Source organism: Entelurus aequoreus, linkage group LG23 (genome assembly GCF_033978785.1).
Source record: "Entelurus aequoreus isolate RoL-2023_Sb linkage group LG23, RoL_Eaeq_v1.1, whole genome shotgun sequence".
In the NCBI taxonomy this organism is placed as follows: domain Eukaryota; kingdom Metazoa; phylum Chordata; class Actinopteri; order Syngnathiformes; family Syngnathidae; genus Entelurus; species Entelurus aequoreus.
The window spans coordinates 41,735,109-41,754,957 of record NC_084753.1 but is presented as its reverse complement, the minus strand read 5'-3'; the positions used below and the strand labels follow the sequence as shown (position 1 = coordinate 41,754,957).

Below are 19,849 nucleotides of genomic sequence, written 5' to 3'. Positions count from 1 at the left end.
AAAGAAAGTACAACAATATAAAAACAGTTACATAGAAACTAGTAATTAATGAAAATTAGTAAAATTAACTGTTAAAGGTTAGTACTATTAGTGGAGCAGCAGCACGCACAATCATGTGTGCTTACGGACTGTATCCCTTGCAGACTGTATTGATATATAATGTAGGAAGCAGAATATTAATAACAGAAAGAAACAACCCTTTTGTGTGAATGAGTGTGAATGGGGGAGGGAGGTTTTTTGGGTTGGTGCACTAATTGTAAGTGTATATTGTGTGGATTTAAAAAAAAAAAAAAAAAAAAAAAAAAAAAAAAACACGATACTGATAATAAAAAAACCGATACCGATAATTTCCGATATTACATTTTAACGCATTTATCGGCCGATAATACCGGCAGACCGATATTATCGGACATCTCTAGTAGCAATATGTTTCATTGTACTGTCCCTGTCAAATAAATACATAAATAGAATAATAAATACAATTTTGTCCAATTTAATGTGAAAAAAAAGTGTTAAAAATCCAACATCAAGCAAGAATGGGAAGGAATTCCACTTCAAAAATGTGTCTCCTCAGTTCCCAAACCTTTACCGAGTGTAGTTAAAAGGAAAGGCCATGTAACACAGTGGTAAAAATGCCTTTTTTTGCAATTTGTTGCTGCAATTAAACTCTTATTTCATGATTATTTGGGTTTTGTACTTTGACATTAGTTACCTATGGGTAGCAATTAGGGATGTCCGATAATGGCTTTTTGCCGATATCCGATATGCCGATATTGTTCAACTCTTTAATTACCGATACCGATATCAACCGATACCGATATCAACCGATATATGCAGTCGTGGAATTAACACATTATTATGCCTAATTTGGACAACCATGTATGGTGAAGATAAGGTACTTTTTTTTTTTAAATGAATAAAATAAAATAAGATAAATAAATTAAAAACATTTTCTTGAATAAAAAAGAAAGTAAAACAATATAAAAACAGTTACATAGAAACTAGTAATTAATGAAAATTAGTAAAATTAACTGTTAAAGGTTAGTACTATTAGTGGACCAGCAGCACGCACAATCATGTGTGCTTACGGACTGTATCCCTTGCAGACTGTATTGATATATATTGATATATAATGTAGGAAGCAGAATATTAATAACAGAAAGAAACAACCCTTTTGTGTGAATGAGTGTAAATGGGGGAGGGAAGTTTTTTGGGTTGGTGCACTAATTGTAAGTGTATCTTGTGTTTTTTATGTGGATTTAATTAAAAAAACCACACAAAAAACACACGATACTGATAATAAAAAAAACGATACCGATAATTTCCGATATTACATTTTAACGCAATTATCGGACATCTCTAGTAGCAATATGTTTCATTGTACTGTCCCTGTCAAATAAATACATAAATAGAATAATAAATACAATTTTGTCCAATTTAATGTGAAAAAAAGTGTTAAAAATCATACATCAAGCAAGAATGGGAAAGAATTCCACTTCAAAAATGTGTCTCCTCAGTTCCCAAACCTTTACTGAGTGTAGTTAAAAGGAAAGGCCATGTAACACAGTGGTAAAAATGCCTTTTTTGCAATGTGTTGCTGCAATTAAACTCTAATTTCATGATTATTTGGGTTTTGTACTTTGACATTAGTTACCTATGGGTTTCTAATATGTTTCATTGTACTGTCCCTGTCAAATAAATACATAAATAAAATAATAAATACAATTTTGTCCAATTTAATGTGAAAAAAAAGTGTTAAAAATCCTAAAAAAAGGGTCATATTCCTACATATTATTATAATATTGACATAACTGCTTCCACCAATTGCAGCGTGTCCTTTAACTATACTCCGCCCTTTAGTACAAAGTAGTGTACTTTATTTGTAGACATTGCATTTATAGACCAAGCCGTTCCGTTGGATGGGTAATGTACCTACCATCAGTCCCATCTCGTCACACATGCTGTAGAAGACATCCTGTTCGTAAACTCCGCCCCCCCAGACCCGCAGAGCGTTCATGTTGGCGTCCACGGCCGACTGCAGCAGGTTCTTCAAGCTGGAACAGACGCACGCCGTCAAGTCACGTGTTAAGACAGAGGACCACCTGGCCATGGACTCACGCGTCGGGCGTGACCTGGTCCTGGAAGGCGTGGGCCGGGATCCAGTTGGAGCCTTTGAGGAAAACTGGCCGACCGTTGACGCGGAAGTAGAAACTCAGGCCGGGAGAGTCGGCGATGGGCTCCTGAACAAGATCCACTGTGCGGAAATATACCTGAACAAATGGAGGGGAGGACTTTAGATGAGCGATTTTAAGTGCTCGGCTTTGTGCTTGAAAATCCTCAAGAAGAATGAATTTGGTCCTAAGGAAGCCAACCGGGGGAATAACAATATTTGGGCTTTCTTATATCAGGCATGTGATTTGAACTTAATGAAAAAGACTGAAAATAAGCCGGGCGGCTGGAGGCATGTTATTTAGTTACTACAGTAATTGTGTTCACATCCACAGGAACAACATGGGTTAGCCTACTCTATACAGTATTTACAACCTTACTAGTGTTCACTTCACAGCCACATATAGTTCATCTAGCTATTGACATTATTTACACATTACTTTGTTTCAGTCACTATGTTATTTAGTCACTATAGTAATTCGGTTCACATCCACAGGAACCACATGGGTTAGCCTACTCTATACAGTATTTACAACCTTACTAGTGTTCACTTCACAGCTACAGATGGTTCATCTACTTATTGACATTATTTACACATTGAATTTGTTTCAGTCACTATGTTATTTAGTCACTACGTTAATTGTGTTCACATCCACAGGAACCACATGGGTTAGCCTACTCTATACAGTATTTACAACCTTACTAGTGTTCACCTCACAGCCACAGATCGTTCATCTAGTTATTGACATTATTTACACATTAAATTTGTTTCAGTCACTATGTTATTTAATCACTACAATAATGTGTTCACATCCACAGGAACCACATGGGTTAGCCTACTATATACAGTATTTACAACCTTACTAGTGTTCACTTCACAGCCACAGATGGTTCATCTAGTTATGGACATTATTTACACATTACTATGTCTGTTTCAGTCACTATGTTATTTAGTCACTATAGTAATTGGGTTCACATCCACAGGAACCACATGGGTTAGCCTACTCTATACAGTATTTACAACCTTACTAGTGTTCACTTCACAGCCACAGATGGTTCATCTACTTATTGACATTATTTACACATTGAATTTGTTTCAGTCACTATGTTATTTAGTCACTACGTTAATTGTGTTCACATCCACAGGAACCACATGGGTTAGCCTACTCTATACAGTATTTACAACCTTACTAGTGTTCACTTCACAGCCACAGATGGTTCATCTAGTTATTGACATTATTTACACATTGAATTTGTTTCAGTCACTATGTTATTTAGTCACTACAGTAATTGTGTTTACATCCACAGGAACCACATGGGTTAGCCTACTCTATACAGTATTTACAACCTTACTAGCGTTCACTTCACAGCCACATATAGTTCATCTAGCTGTTGACATTATTTACACATTACTTTGTTTCAGTCACTATGTTATTTAGTCACTACATTAATTACAACTTGTGTTTACATCCACAGGAACCACATGGGTTAGCCTACTCTATACAGTATTTACAACCTTACTAGTGTTCACTTCACAGCCACAGATGGTTCATCTAGTTATTGACATTATTTACACATTGAATTTGTTTCAGTCACTATGTTATTTAGTCACTACAGTAATTGTGTTTACATCCACAGGAACCACATGGGTTAGCCTACTCTATACAGTATTTACAACCTTACTAGTGTTCACTTCACAGCCACATATAGTTCATCTAGCTATTGACATTATTTACACATTACTTTGTTTCAGTCACTATGTTATTTAGTCACTACATTAATTACAACTTGTGTTTACATCCACAGGAACCACATGGGTTAGCCTACTCTATACAGTATTTACAACCTTACTAGTGTTCACTTCACAGCCACAGATGGTTCATCTACTTATTGACATTATTTACACATTGAATTTGTTTCAGTCACTATGTTATTTAGTCACTACAGTAATTGTGTTTACATCCACAGGAACCACATGGGTTAGCCTACTCTATACAGTATTTACAACCTTACTAGTGTTCACTTCACAGCCACATATAGTTCATCTAGCTATTGACATTATTTACACATTACTTTGTTTCAGTCACTATGTTATTTAGTCACTACATTAATTACAACTTGTGTTTACATCCACAGGAACCACATGGGTTAGCCTACTCTATACAGTATTTACAACCTTACTAGTGTTCACTTCACAGCCACAGATGGTTCATCTACTTATTGACATTATTTACACATTGAATTTGTTTCAGTCACTATGTTATTTAGTCACTACAGTAATTGTGTTTACATCCACAGGAACCACATGGGTTAGCCTACTCTATACAGTATTTACAACCTTACTAGTGTTCACTTCACAGCCACATATAGTTCATCTAGCTATTGACATTATTTACACATTACTTTGTTTCAGTCACTATGTTATTTAGTCACTACATTAATTACAACTTGTGTTTACATCCACAGGAACCACATGGGTTAGCCTACTCTATACAGTATTTACAACCTTACTAGTGTTCACTTCACAGCCACAGATGGTTCATCCAGTTATTGACATTATTTACACATGACTTTTGCTTACCGTATAGTCAGAATAAAAAATATAAAGTTCTCAAGGCTCCAGTAGGGGAAGTGAAAAAGTGGTATCTGGACACTCCTAATACGGAGAGTGGTTCCTGGTGTTTTGATATAGACGGCCTCTGACCTTTGACTCTGTGTGCAAGAGCGGCAATCCGTCCTGAGACGACGCAGTGACGAGGAGGCGGTATGACGGTCGCTCCCCGAGTCCGCTGGGCCACCACAGCCTGACTTGACTACTCTGCGGGTGGAAGGAAGGAAGGAAGGAACAAAACACAATTCATCATCATGGACTTGGGTTGTCTCGATTCCAATATTTTAGTACCAAAATGTATTTTGATTAGGGATGTCTGATAATGGCTTTTTGCCGATATCCGATATTGTCCAACTCTTTAATTACCGATACCGATATCAACCGATACCGATATCAACCGATAAATGCAGTCGTGGAATTAACACATTATTATGCCTAATTTGGACAACCAGGTATGGTGAAGATAAGGTAGTTTTTTAAAAAAATTTGTAAAATAAGATAAATAAATTAAAAACATTTTCTTGAATAAAAAAGAAAGTACAACAATATAAAAACAGTTACATAGAAACTAGTAATGAATGAAAATTAGTAAAATTAACTGTTAAAGGTTAGTACTATTAGTGGACAAGCAGCACGCACAATCATGTGTGCTTACGGACTGTATTCCTTGCAGACTGTATTGATATATATTGATATATAATGTAGGAACCAGAATATTAATAACAGAAAGAAACAACCCTTTTGTGTGAATGAGTGTAAATGGGGGAGGGAGGTTTTTTGGGTTGGTGCACTAATTGTAAGTGTATCTTGTGTTTTTTATGTTGATTTAATAAAAATAAAAAAAATAATTAAAAAACAAAACAAAAACGATACCGATAATAAAAAAAACGATACCGATAATAACAGAAAGAAACAACCCTTTTGTGTGAATGAGTGTAAATGGGCGAGGGAGGTTTTTTGGGTTGGTGCACTAATTGTAAGTGTATCTTGTGTTTTTTATGTTGATTTAATAAAAATAAAAAAAATAATTAAAAAACAAAACAAAAACGATACCGATAATAAAAAAAACGATACCGATAATAACAGAAAGAAACAACCCTTTTGTGTGAATGAGTGTAAATGGGCGAGGGAGGTTTTTTGGGTTGGTGCACTAATTGTAAGTGTATCTTGTGTTTTTTATGTTGATTTAATAAAAATAAAAAAAATAATTAAAAAACAAAACAAAAACGATACCGATAATAAAAAAAACGATACCGATAATAACAGAAAGAAACAACCCTTTTGTGTGAATGAGCGAGGGAGGTTTTTTGGGTTGGTGCACTAATTGTAAGTGTATCTTGTGTTTTTATGTTGATTTAATAAAAAAATAAAATAAAATAAAAAAAATAAAAATAAAAAATAAAAAAACGATATCGATAATAAAAAAAACGATACCGATAATTTCCGATATTACATTTTAACGCATATTTCGGCCAATAATATCGGCAGGCCGATATTATCGGACATCTCTATTTTGGATGATACCACACATTCAGCAGCTTATGGTGGGTGACGGATGGTCCTTGCTAAACACACACGTACCGTGTTGACGTGCAGTGTGAAGACGTGTCTGGTGGTCCCTGGAAGAAACTGAGAGGTCACCGTGAGCTGCGAGGACAGCTCGGGTACGGCGAGCGTGACGTCGACACGCGCGGGACGCAGCGCCTCCACCAGGAGCTCCACCCGCACGGTCCACCGGGAGAGGCTGGCGTCTGGAACACGTGAGGTGGGTTGTCGTTATCCACCCCGGTGTGCTTGAGTGCAGAACAAATGACGGGGGGGGGGCCTGGCGTACTTCGTAGAGGGACAGCTGAAAACCGGACCAGCCGCATGGCGTCGAACGCCTCCAGGCGGACTCCCTTCCACAGCCCCATGGTGGGGAAGGACGGGCCCCAGTCCCAACTGAACGAGCTCTGCTCCTGCAACAAAACATGGCGGCACTTTAAACCTTGTCAAGAACTGAATGGGGTTGTACGGTATACCAGTACTAGTGTAGTATCGCGGTACTAATCAATCAAAAACACTACTATACTTTGTTTGAAAAGGACCGGTTCCCCATGTCACAACAGGACATTGCTGGTTTTACGAGCAGAGGAGCATGTTGGGCAGCGCACACACACAGAGTACTTACAAGCAGACACAGTGTGTAGACAGAAAAGGGAGAATGGACGCATTTTGGTGTAAAAAGTAAAGATAAAGGTGAAGTTATAACACTGAAACGCCCTCAGAAAGAGCTGCTTTAAGACATGGCTAGCCAGCTAGCGGCTAACGTCCATCCGCGGTGTTTTGGCTACTTCGAAATCACTAATCCTCGTCTCCATGGCGACGAATAAAGTATGTTTCCTACATGTAGCATTATCACTGGAGGACGAGGAATAGATAAACATGCTTCATACAATAGCTCACCGGCGTCACAATGTAAACAAACGCCATGAGTGGATCTACACCTGACATCCACTGTAATGATACCAAGTATAATAGCGTATCGAGTCGATACTACTATGATTACATTGATATTTTTTATCGTCACAAAAACGTTTTTCTTTTTTTTAAAAAAAATACATATGTGGCATCATCTACAAAGATACAAATAATTGCTATTGTGACATCTAGTGGACACATTTAGAACAGCAGTTTCTTTCATTCAAGAATTTCCACTCATTTTTATACTTCGCAAACTCATCCCGCGTGTCAGAAAAATGCTATGTAAATTATCAAAAAACTTTCCGTTCTCTGGGTTCCCAGTGAACAGACGAAAGCTGTCTTTGTTGCACCAAACCAAAGGCTTGGAAAATTCCGCTGTGTATGATGGGAGGAGACGGGAGGGTTTATCTGTTGTGATCCAAGACTTGCCTAAGCTCGATCCAGGACCAGTCCAAGCCCGAGGCATCTTTTTGTTTTGTGTTAACGTGACCGAAAACAATGTCTGTTTACATACCCCCCCAGTCCTTTAGAAACAGCTGTTGCTATGTAAACAGGGAAAGTCCAAATAAAAGAGGAGACGTGAACCTTTTTTCGTTAGAGCGTGGGTGACACTGCAAGAGGTTACATGTCGACACGTTTCTCCTCAGATTGAGCAAAATTGAATCATGTCTCTGTTTATTTCCTTAATTTTTGTCTCGTTTAATAGATGTCATCAGTGTTTGAACCTGACACCGCGGGCCGGATGAAAACTGAGCTGGACGAAGTGGCTCGGGAGAGGGAAGTCTGGGCTTCCCTGCTTAGGCTGCAGCCCCCGCGACCCGACCTCGGATAAGCGGAAGAAGATGGATGGATGGATGGATACAAGCTCTCATAAATAAAATATACTTAAAATACAAACATAGTTAATTCATTAATTAAATAATAAAATGATACTAACTTGTGAATATATTTAAAAAAAATATTACAAGCTCTAATAAATAAAATATACTTAAAATAGAAACAGTTAAATAATTAATTAAAATATAAAATACTTATGGATTAATTTAAAAATATCACAAGCTCTAATAAATAAAATATACTTAAAATACAAACATTCATTAATTAAAATATAAAATAATACTAACTTGTGAACACATTTAAAAAATATTACAAGCTCAAATAAATAAAATATACTTAAAATACAAATAGTTATTTCATTATTTAAAATATAAAATATTACTAACTTATGAATTAATTAAAAAAATATTACAAGCTCTAATAAATAAAAAATATTTAAAATACAAACAAAGTTAATTCATTAATTAAAATATAAAATAATACTAACTTGTGAATAAATTAAAAAAATATTACAAGCTCTCATAAATAAAATATACTTAAAATACAAACAGTTAATTCATTAATTAAAATATAAAATAATACTAATTTATGAATTAATTTAAAAATATCACAAGCTCTCATAAATAAAATATACTTAAAATAAAAACAGTTAATTCATTAATTAAAATATAAAATAATACTAACTGATGAATTAATTTTAAAAATATTACAAGATCTAATAAATAAAATGTATTCAAAATACAAACATAGTTCATTAATTAAAACATAAAATAATACTAACCTGTGAATAAATTTAAAAAATATTACAAGCTCTAATAAATAAAATATACTTCAAATACAAACAGTTAATTCATTAATTAAAATATAAAATAATACTAACTTGTGAATAAATTAAAAAAATATTACAAGTTCTCATAAATAAAATATACTTAAAATACAAACATAGTTAATTCATTAATTAAATAATAAAATGATACCAACTTGTGAATATATTTTAAAAAATATTACAAGCTCTAATAAATAAAATATACTTAAAATGCAAACAGTTAAATAATTAATTAAAATATAAAGTACTTACTTATGAATTATTTTAAAAATATCACAAGCTCTAATAAATAAAATATACTTAAAATACAAACATTCATTAATTAAAATATAAAATAATACTAACTTGTGAACACATTTAAAAAATATTACAAGCTCTAATAAATAAAATATACTTAAAATACAAATAGTTATTTCATTAATTAAAATATAAAATATTACTAACTTATGAATTAATTTAAAAAATATTACAAGCTCTAATAAATAAAATATACTTAAAATACAAACAGTTAATTCATTAATTAAAATATATAATAATACTAACTGATGAATTAATTTTAAAAATATTACAAGCTTTAATAAATAAAATGTATTCAAAATACAAACATAGTTCATTAATTAAAACATAAAATAATACTAACCTGTGAATAAATTAAAAAAATATTACGAGCTCTAATAAATAAAATATACTTCAAATACAAACAGTTAATTCATTAATTAAAATATAAAATAATACTAACTTGTGAATAAATTAAAAAAATATTACAAGCTCTCATAAATAAAATATACTTAAAATACAAACATAGTTAATTCATTAATTAAATAATAAAATGATACCAACTTGTGAATATATTTTAAAAAATATTACAAGCTCTAATAAATAAGATATACTTAAAATACAAACAGTTAAATAATTAATTAAAATATAAAATACTTACTTATGAATTATTTTAAAAATATCACAAGCTCTAATAAATAAAATATACTTAAAATACAAACATTCATTAATAAAAAATATTAGAAACTTTAAATGTAAAATAATACTAACTTGTGAATAAATTTAAAAAATATTACAAGCTCTAATAAATAAAATATACTTAAAGTACAAACAGTTAATTCATTAATTCAAATATAAAATAATACTAATTTATGAATTAATTTAAAAATATCACAAGCTCTAATAAATAAAATATACTTAAAATACAAACAAAGTTAATTCATTAATTAAAATATAAAATGATACTAACTTGTGAATAAATTTAAAAAATATTACAAGCTCTAATACATCATAACACGAATAACGTTCATCAGTCAACTCATTAATGTTCATTTTCAATCTATCAAGATGAAAAACTAATACCAAAAATCAAATTACACGACGTTATTTACGTAGTTTGATCATTTTCCTCGACTGGTGCACTAACATCATGTGCTTTATTTTTTTGTACATATGTAGCATCATCTACAAAGATACAAAGAGTTGCTATTGCGACATCTAGTGGACACATTTAGAACAGCAGTTTTTTTCATTCACAAATTTCCGCTCATTTTATTTTATGTGTTAAACTATGGTGGTGACTCACGTATGCTACATTGTTCAAGACCCAGAAGTCGTACGTGAGGCCGACTGACCTTCCTGATGAAGTTGACGTGACACTGGCCCTTCTGGACATCCGGAGGACACTCGGGAGGAACTCTGTAGGCCCAATGAGCCTTTCTCCGCTCGTTCGCGTACAAGACCGGAGACAGGAGGTCCACCCTCAGCACGTTCTCCTCCTCCTCCTCCTCCAGCAGCTCGCGCACAGGGAAGACCTTGGCGCGACACACAGACGGACACGTATGAAGCGCCCGCGGCAGAGTTGATGGCGAGACACAGACGCACGTATTGGCGAAACATGTTGTCGGCGTGGCCCACAAGCACGCCGTTGAGCCAGACTGACGCCGCCGTGTCCACGCCGTCCAAGATCAGGAGCACCTTCTGCGCGGACCTGTTTGTGACAGACTCGGACAGTTACGGGTTAAGTGTTCTGGAGAGACCTACTCTGACCTCAGACGGTCGGACACGGCAAACGTGGTCACGTAGGTCCAGTTGTCCAGGGAGATCCACTGGTGGGCCAGGTCATTGAACCTGAAATATGGGTCCTGGAAGACACACATGTGGGATTACTCTAGATTCTTCTTCCAGTGTGGACCGTACGCATTCTTGTCTTGGGTGGCTGAAGGTTATTCCGAGATTATCCAGCAGTTTATCCTTATTTATTCCAAACATTGTTCATAACAAGTAGCCTTACAGCTCTTTTCAAGCAGATTGGTTCTAATGCTGATGTTCACCACTACAGCACCCGAGCTCCAACCCGAGGTCTACTTACCAGGAATTGGACCCCGACTTAAACAAGTTGAAAAACTTATTGGGGTGTTACCATTTAGTGGTCAATTGTACGGAATATGTGCAATCTACTAATAAAAGTTTCAATCAATCAAATTGCATTTCCACGACTAATTCAATGAAAAGGCATTTCCTTATGGAATACTCTTCATATAATTATTACTATTATTTAACTACTATTCCCAGTAAAAAAAAAAGCATTTAAGAAACATGTAAAGTCACTTTTTAGACTTAAGAGTTAAAGGCCTACTGAAAGCCACTACTAGCGACCACGCAGTCTGATAGTTTATATATCAATGATGAAATCTTAACATTGCAACACATGCCAATACGGCCGGGTTAACTTATAAAGTGACAAGTTAAAATTCCCGGGAAATATCCGGCTGAAACGTCGCGGTATGATGACGTATGCGCGTGACGAAGTCCGAGTAACGGAAGTTATGGTACCCCGTAGAATCCTATACAAAAAGCTCTGTTTTCATTTCATAATTCCACAGTATTCTGGACATCTTTTGCAATTTTTTTAATGAACAATAAAGGCTGCAAAGAAGACAGTTGTAGGTGGGATCAGTGTATTAGCAGCGGACTACAGCAACACAACCAGGAGGACTTTGTTGGAGCGCTAGCCGCGCTAGCCGCCGACTTCACCTAGACTTCCTACGTCTCCGGGCCGCCAAACGCATCGGGTGAAGTCCTTCGTCCTTCTGCCGATCGCTGGAACGCAGGTGAGCACGGGTGTTGATGAGCAAATGAGGGCTGGCTGGCGTAGGTGGAGAGCTAATGTTTTTAGCGTAGCTCTGTGCAGTCCGGTTGCTAAGTTAGCTTCAATGGCGTCGTTAGCACAGCATTGTTAACCTTCGCCAGCCTGGAAAGCATTAACCGTGTATTTACATGTCCACGGTTTAATAGTATTGTTGATTTTCTATCCATCCTTCCAGTCAGGGGTTTATTTCTTTTGTTTCTATATGCAGTTAAAGCACGATGCTATCACGCTAGCTCGTAGCTAAAGCATTTCGCCGATGTATTGTCGTGGAGATAAAAGGCACTGAATGTCCATTTGGCGTTCTCGACTCTCATTTTCAAGAGGATATAGTATCCCAGGTGGTTTAAAATACAAATCTGTGATCCACAATAGAAAAAGGAGAGTGTGGAATCCAGTGAGCCAGCTTGTACCTAAGTTACGGTCAGAGCGAAAAAAGATATGTCCTGCACTGCCTCTCAAGTCCTTCACTGTAACGTTCCTCATCTACGAATCTTTCATCCTCGCTCAAATTAATGGGGTAATCATCACTTTCTCGGTCCGAATCTCTCTCGCTCCATTGTAAACAACGGGGAATTGTGAGGAATACTAGCTCCTGTGACGTCACGCTACTTCCGCTACAGGCAAGGCTTTTTTTATCAGCAAGCAAAAGTTGCGAACTTTATCGTCGATTTTCTCTACTAAATCCTTTCAGCAAAAATATGGCAATATCGCGAAATGATCAAGTATGACACATAGAATGGATCTGCTATTCCCGTTTAAATAAATAAAAATCATTTCAGTAGGCCGTTAATCTTTCATGTTATCAGTTTGAGAATTGTTTTTTTTCTCTTTGCCTTTTTCCTTTCTTTTATTGTAACTGGAAGAGCAACAAATAGCTGCCCCCAACGAGTAAAATAAATAGTAAAATAAAATAAAAACTAGAAAAGCCTAATAGCTGGAACTATAGCACACATAAATCTATCAAAAGGCTTTTTTAAAAAGAAGGGTTTTTAAGCCTTTTTTAAAAAAAAGCATTTACAGTCTGTGGTGCCCTCAGGTGGTCAGGGAGAGCGCTCCACAGACTGGGAGCGGCGGAGCAGAAAGCCCGGTCTCCCATGGTTTGGCGCTTTGTCCTCGGAAGTTGGAGGACAAAGCGTGTACAGTTATATTTTTTTATTATTTTGAAAATGTTTTTTCTTTTCCATTCTTTTATTGTAACTGGATTTGTGTATCTTCTGTAACTGGATCTGTGTACTGTTATTTTATTTTGAAAATTTACTTTTTCTTTTCCTTTTTCCTTTCTTTTATTTGTAACCGGACTCCCCAAGATTCCCCGAAAGGGACAACCGGTAAAAAATGGATGGATGGATTTGCGTATGTTCTGTAACTGGATCTGTTTACTGTAATTTTATTAAATTTTTGGAGAATTTTCTCTCTCTTTTCCTTTTTCCTTTCTTTTATTGTAACTGGATTTGCATATGTTCTGTAACTGGACCTGTGTACTAATAATAATAATAATAATAATAATAATAATAATATATTTTATTTGTAAAAGCACTTTACATTGAACAAACAACCTCAAAGTGCTACAGTGCATTTAAAAAAGAAAAGAAAGGTAGAACAACAAATAGCTGTCCCCAAAGAGTAAAATAAATAGTAAAATAAAATTAAAAACTAGAACAGCCTGATAGCTGGAACTAGCACACATAAATTTTAATTTTAAAAAATAAAGAAGGGTTTTTAAGCCTTTTTTAAAAGCATTTACAGTCTGTGGTGCCCTCAGGTGGTCAGAAAGCCCGGTCTCCCATGGTTCGGCGCTTTGTCCTCGGAGGTTGGAGGACAAAGCGTGTACTGTTATATTTTTTTTTTATTTTGAAAATGTTTTTTCTTTTCCTTTCTTTTATTTGTAACTGGACCTGTGTACTGTTATTTTATTTTATTATTTTTAAAATTTACTTTTTCTTTTCCTTTCTTTTATTGTAACTGGACCTGTGTACTGTTATTTTATTTTATTATTTTTAAAATTTACTTTTTCTTTTCCTTTCTTTTATTTGTAACTGGACCACCCGCGACCCCGAATGGGACAAGCGGTAGAAAATGGATGGATGGATTTGCGTATGTTCTGTAACTGGATCTGTGTACTGTTATTTTATTTTATCTTTTGAGAATTTTCTTTCTCTTTTCCTTTTTTCTGTCTTTTATTGTTACTGGATCTGCGTATGTTCTGTAACTGGATCTTTTTTTTTTTAATTATTATTATTATTATTTTGAGAATTTACTTTTCCTTTTTCCTTTCTTTTATTGTAACTGGATCTGTGTACTGTTATTTTATTTTTGGAGAATTTTCTTTTTCCTTTATTTTATTTGTAACTGGATTTGTGTTTTTTTGGTGGGTTTTTTTTAGAATTAATTTTTTTTTTCCTTTTTCCTTTCTTTTATTGTAACTGGATTGGCGTATGTTCTGTAACTGGATCTGTGTATTGTTTTTTTTATTATTATTATTTTGAGAATTTACTTTTTATTTTCCTTTTTCCTTTCTTTTATATTTTTAACTGGATCTGCGTATGTTCCGTAACTGGATCTGTGTACTGTTATTTAATTATTTTCTTTGAGAATTTTCTTTCTCTTTTTCCTTTCTTGTATTTGTAACTGGATCTGTGTATTGTTTTTTTTTTGTATCGTTATTTTGAGAATTTACTTTTTCTTTTTTCTTTCTTTTATTTGTAACTGGATCTGTGTATTGTTTATTTTGTATAATTATTTTGAGAATTTACTTTTTCCTTTATTTTATTTGTAAATTGATTTGTGTATGTTTTGTAACTGGAACTGTGTATTGGTGTTTTTTTTTATTATTATTTTGAGAATTTACTTTTTCTTTTTCCTTTCTTTTATTTGTAACTGAATATGCGTATGTTCTTTAACTGGATCTGTGTACTGTTATTTTATTTTATTTTTTGAGAATTTACTTTTTCTTTTCCTTTCTTTTATTAGCAACTGGATCTGTGTATGTTCTGTAACTGGATGTGTTTATTATTATTTTACTTAGAACTTTTGAAAAGGAGCCCATGATCCTCAATAAATAATAAACAATAATGTCATTATTACTATTGGTGGTATTAGATACTATTATTATTGGTCACCTGGATGAATCCCCGCTGGGTCAAGGCGGAGTGGACGCAGCCTGGTACCCGCGCAGGGAGCGCCAATGAGCGGTTGGAGTTCCACAGGCGCCATCGGCCGTCCAGACTTTGGCGAAAAGGTTCGCTCCAAACGTCGCAAATGGTCGCCAAGGATACTAGGAGACATATAAACATGCGTGGAATCATCTTGGACTGACGGAAGTCACCTTCATGGTCGGCTAACTTAGACGCTCGCTCGTCGGCGGGGTTACTTCCTGGCTGGTCACGTGACCGGTAGTCAGCTGACCCTGAGAACGATCGAAGCGGAAGATTGAAACTGTCGTAATTTGAGGGAAACTGTCGTACACATAGACATCTTCTTAGCAGGCCCGGCCCTAACCAATCTGGCGCCCTAGGCAAGATTTTAGGTGGCGCCCCCCCCACATCGGCAGTGAAGTGTATATACTCACAAGAAACAATTTTTTTTACTTAAAGAAAGCAAATTAACAATCAGAATAGTTAACAAGATAAATAAATAAATAAATAAATGAATACAAAAAATAAAAAATGAATATCTAACAATTTATTGTCATCATTACAGTGAAATGCTGAATAGCAGGATGCAAAGTAACAGTATAATATATTATATGAGAATGTTATGTTATGATTATCTTTAACCGAATCACAGCAGTGCTCAAATTAAAAAAACAGCATTCCCTCTCATGTGATATTGCTTAATTAACATTAATGATGTGCACTTTAACAACTAGGCTTACAACTATACCAGGGGTCGGCAACCTTTACCACTCAAAGAGCCATTTTGGCAAGTTTCACAAATTAAAGAAAGTAATGGGAGCCACAAAAAAAATTAAAATGAAAAACACCGCATACAAAGCTTTAATGCTTTGTGCTATGTTAACCAGGGGTCTCCGACACACGTACCGGCACGCACTTTAATGTGGAAATTTGGTGTTAGTGCAGCCCACGAGTTTTGAATGAATGGCACTTGATAGCGTCATACTTGCCAACCCTCTCATTTTTCCCGGGAGATTCCCGAATCTCAGAGCGTGATGACACTGCATTTGGCGCCCTCTACAGTCTGCCCTAACAGTGTACCTGCTCGACCACACGTAGAATGCAATTTCAGCTTGCTCACGAAAGTGACAGCAAGGCTACTACTTCAGCAGCCACACATCTTACACTGACGGTACCAATACCCAGAATCCCATGCAGCCCTAACTCTTCCGCTCAACCAGCGCACGGAGAGGGGGGGGGGGTTGATGTGTGGGGGGATTTGGTGGTAGCGGGGGTGTATAATGTAGACCGGAAGAGTTAGGGCTGCATGGGATTCTGGGTAATGGTTGTGTTGTGTTTATGTTGTGTTACGGTGGGATGTTCTCCAGAAATGTGTTTTTCATTCTTTTTTGGTGTGGGTTCACAGTGTGGCGCATATTTGTAACGTAACAATGTTAAAGTTGTTTGATACGGCTACCGTCAGTGTAAGCTGTGTGGCTGATGAGTAAGTATGCTTTGCTGTCTCCTGTGTGTGCAAGTAATAACATCATGCAACATGTGGCTGGACTGGCACGCTGTATGTATATGCTATAAAGGACAATTACTGCAGTGCAATTAGAGCATGCCCTTTATTTAGTAATTAGAGTGTAAATAGGATTATTGTTTACCTGGTAGTAATCTATGAGAGACACTGAGATCCATAATTCTCCTGGGAAAATCGGGGGCGTCGGCACGTATGTAGCTGAGCCGCATCAGAGTGGTCAAGGAGCCGCATGCGGCTCCGGAGCCGCGGGTTGCCGACCCCTGAACTATACCTAATATATAAAGGGGTGGAAAAGTGACTATTACCTGCAGGGCAAACATTAGCTAACCAGAAGGCAATAACAATGTAAACAAAAAACACCTGCTTAAAAGATCTAATACAAATGTCTCTGAGGAATGTAAGGTGGGACCGTGGGAGTACTTTAATTACTAGGGATGTCCGATAATGGCTTTTTGCCGATATCCGATATGCCGATATTGTCCAACTCTTTAATTACCGATACCGATATCAACCGATACCGATATCAACCGATGTATACAGTCGTGGAATTAACACATTATTATGCCTAATTTGGACAACCAGGTATGGTGAAGATAAGGTACTTTTTTTAAAAAATGAATCAAATAAAATAAGATAAATAAATTAAAAACATTTTCTTGAATAAAAAAGAAAGTAAAACAATATAAAAACAGTTACATAGAAACTAGTAATTAATGAAAATTTGTCAAATTAACTGTTAAAGGTTAGTATTATTAGTGGACCAGCAGCACGCACAATCATGTGTGCTTACGGACTGTATCCCTTGCAGACTGTATTGATATATATTGATATATAATGTAGGAAGCAGAATATTAATAACAGAAAGAAACAACCCTTTTGTGTGAATGAGTGTAAATGGGGGAGGGAGTTTTTTTTGGGGTTGGTGTACTAATTGTAAGTGTATCTTGTGTTTTTTTATGTGGATTTAATTAAAAAAAAACAAAAAACGATACTGATAATAATAAAAAACGATACCGATAATTTCTGATATTACATTTTAACGCATTTATCGGCCGATAATATCGGCAGACCGATATTATCGGACATCTCTACTTACAACTATACCTAATATATAAAGGGGTGGAAAAGTGACTATTACCTGCAGGGCAAACATTAGCTAACCAGAAGGCAATAACAATGTAAACAAAAAACACCTGCTTAAAAGATCTAATACAAATGTCTCTGAGGAATGTAAGGTGGGAGTACTGTAATTACCTAACGTTACATTATTATTTTCCATAACAATTTAGCCCCCTCCACAATATTAACCCGACGTTAAAACAGAACTAGCTATTTATTGATTAGCAATTGCCGAATCATGTAACATTAGCTTAATGCTAAAAAAGACAGGTTACTATCACCAGTGTTGGGTTAGTTACTGAAAACCAGTAACTAGTTAGTTACTTCATTTTAAAAGTAACTCAGTTACTTACACCAAAAAGTAATGCGTTACTGTGAAAAGTAACTATTTAGTTACTTCTTTTTTTCTTCTTTTTTTTTTTTTTTAAAGCTCCCATTAATGCCCTTTTAGCCTTCATTCAAGTACTGTTATTGCACTGGAGAATAATACAAGCTGTTGATCAACTTGACATGCATTTGCATCACTGAACTCTGCTAAGCAATGTGCTCTACATACAACACACAAAGATATGTTTCAAAGGGCCAATTTGTTTTTGGCCAGAACAAATTGACAAAACTATTTTAAATAGCTGCAACATAACATACATAAGTAACAAACAGCATAATAACAACATAGCTGTAAACCAAGGAAGGCACACACTACATACACAAAGCCTCACCAGGTGTTTTTTTCTCTCTCAAGGAATTGTGAAATAAAATCATGTCTGAAGCCCAGAACACTCTACACATTTCCCCAGTTTTAGTTTAGAGATAAGGAAAGATTGGCCTGGCCCACTAGCATCCCTCTTTATGTTTGTGAACTTTATAGTCTATACCAGGGGTCACCAACCTTTTTGAAACCAAGAGCTACTTCTTGGGTACTGATTAATGCGAAGGGCTACCAGTTTGATACACACTTCAATAAATTGCCAGAAATAGCCAATTTGCTCAATTTACCTTTAACTCTATGTTATTATTAATAATTAATGATATTTACACTTAATTGAACGGTTTAAAAGAGGAGAAAACACGAAAAAAATGACAATTACATTTTGAAACATAGTTTATCTTCAATTTCGAATCTTTAAAATTCTAAATTCAACCGAAAAAAAGAAGAGAAAAACTTTAAAAAAAGAATTTATGGAACATCATTAGTAATTTTTCCTGATTAAGATAATTTTAGAATTTTTATTAAATAGGTTAAAATCCAATCTACACTTTGTTAGAATATATAACAAATTGGACCAAGCTATATTTCTAACAAAGACAAATCATTATTTCTTCTAGATTTTCCAGAACAAACATTTTAAAAGAAATTCAAAAGACTTTGAAATAAGATTTCAATTTGATTCTACAGATTTTCTACATTTGCCAGAATATTTTTTTTGAATTTTAATCATAATAAGTTTGAAGAAATATTTCACAAATATTCTTCGTCGAAAAAACAGAAGATAAAATGAAGAATTAAATTACAATTTATTTATTATTCTTTACAATAAAAAAAACAAAACATTTACTTGAACATTGATTTAAATTGTCAGGAAAGAAGAGGAAGGAATTTAAAAGGTAAAAAGGTATATGTGTTTAAAAATCCTAAAATCATTTTTAAGGTTGTATTTTTTCTCTAAATTTGTCTTTCTGAAAGTTATAAGAAGCAAAGTAAAAGAATTAATGAATTTATTTAAACAAGTGAAGACCAAGTCTTTAAAATATTTTCTTGGATTTTCAAATTCTATTTGAGTTTTGTCTCTCTTAGAATCAAAAATGTCGGGCAAAGCGAAACCAGCTTGCTAGTAAATAAATAAAATTTAAAAAATAGAGGCAGCTCACTGGTAAGTGCTGCTATTTGAGCTATTTTTAGAACAGGCCGGCGGGCTACTCATCTGGTCCTTACGGGCTACCTGGTGCCCGCGGGCACCGCGTTGGTGACCCCTGGTCTATACATTTAGAGTGATGTGATAATCAAACACTCCAGAAGTCT

At 35.0% G+C, this 19,849-nt stretch overlaps 1 protein-coding gene across 2 annotated transcripts in view; it reads right to left on the bottom strand.

Annotated features, from left to right (window-relative positions):
* manba (mannosidase, beta A, lysosomal) overlaps nucleotides 1–15,509 on the bottom strand; it is a 39,814-nt gene extending 24,305 nt beyond the window's left edge. For both annotated transcript variants that reach the window (XM_062034469.1, XM_062034470.1), the window contains exons 1-9: nucleotides 15,174–15,509; nucleotides 10,953–11,047; nucleotides 10,788–10,893; nucleotides 10,538–10,717; nucleotides 6,615–6,738; nucleotides 6,362–6,531; nucleotides 4,874–4,987; nucleotides 2,119–2,270; nucleotides 1,937–2,054 (exon numbers count right to left, since the gene is read on the bottom strand). In XM_062034469.1, the coding sequence (XP_061890453.1) occupies nucleotides 1,937–2,054; nucleotides 2,119–2,270; nucleotides 4,874–4,987; nucleotides 6,362–6,531; nucleotides 6,615–6,738; nucleotides 10,538–10,717; nucleotides 10,788–10,893; nucleotides 10,953–11,047; nucleotides 15,174–15,359 (1,245 nt within the window). In that variant the 5' untranslated portion in view covers nucleotides 15,360–15,509. The remainder of the gene's footprint in view (nucleotides 1–1,936; nucleotides 2,055–2,118; nucleotides 2,271–4,873; nucleotides 4,988–6,361; nucleotides 6,532–6,614; nucleotides 6,739–10,537; nucleotides 10,718–10,787; nucleotides 10,894–10,952; nucleotides 11,048–15,173) is intronic.
* Between the last annotated feature and the right edge of the window lie 4,340 nt (nucleotides 15,510–19,849).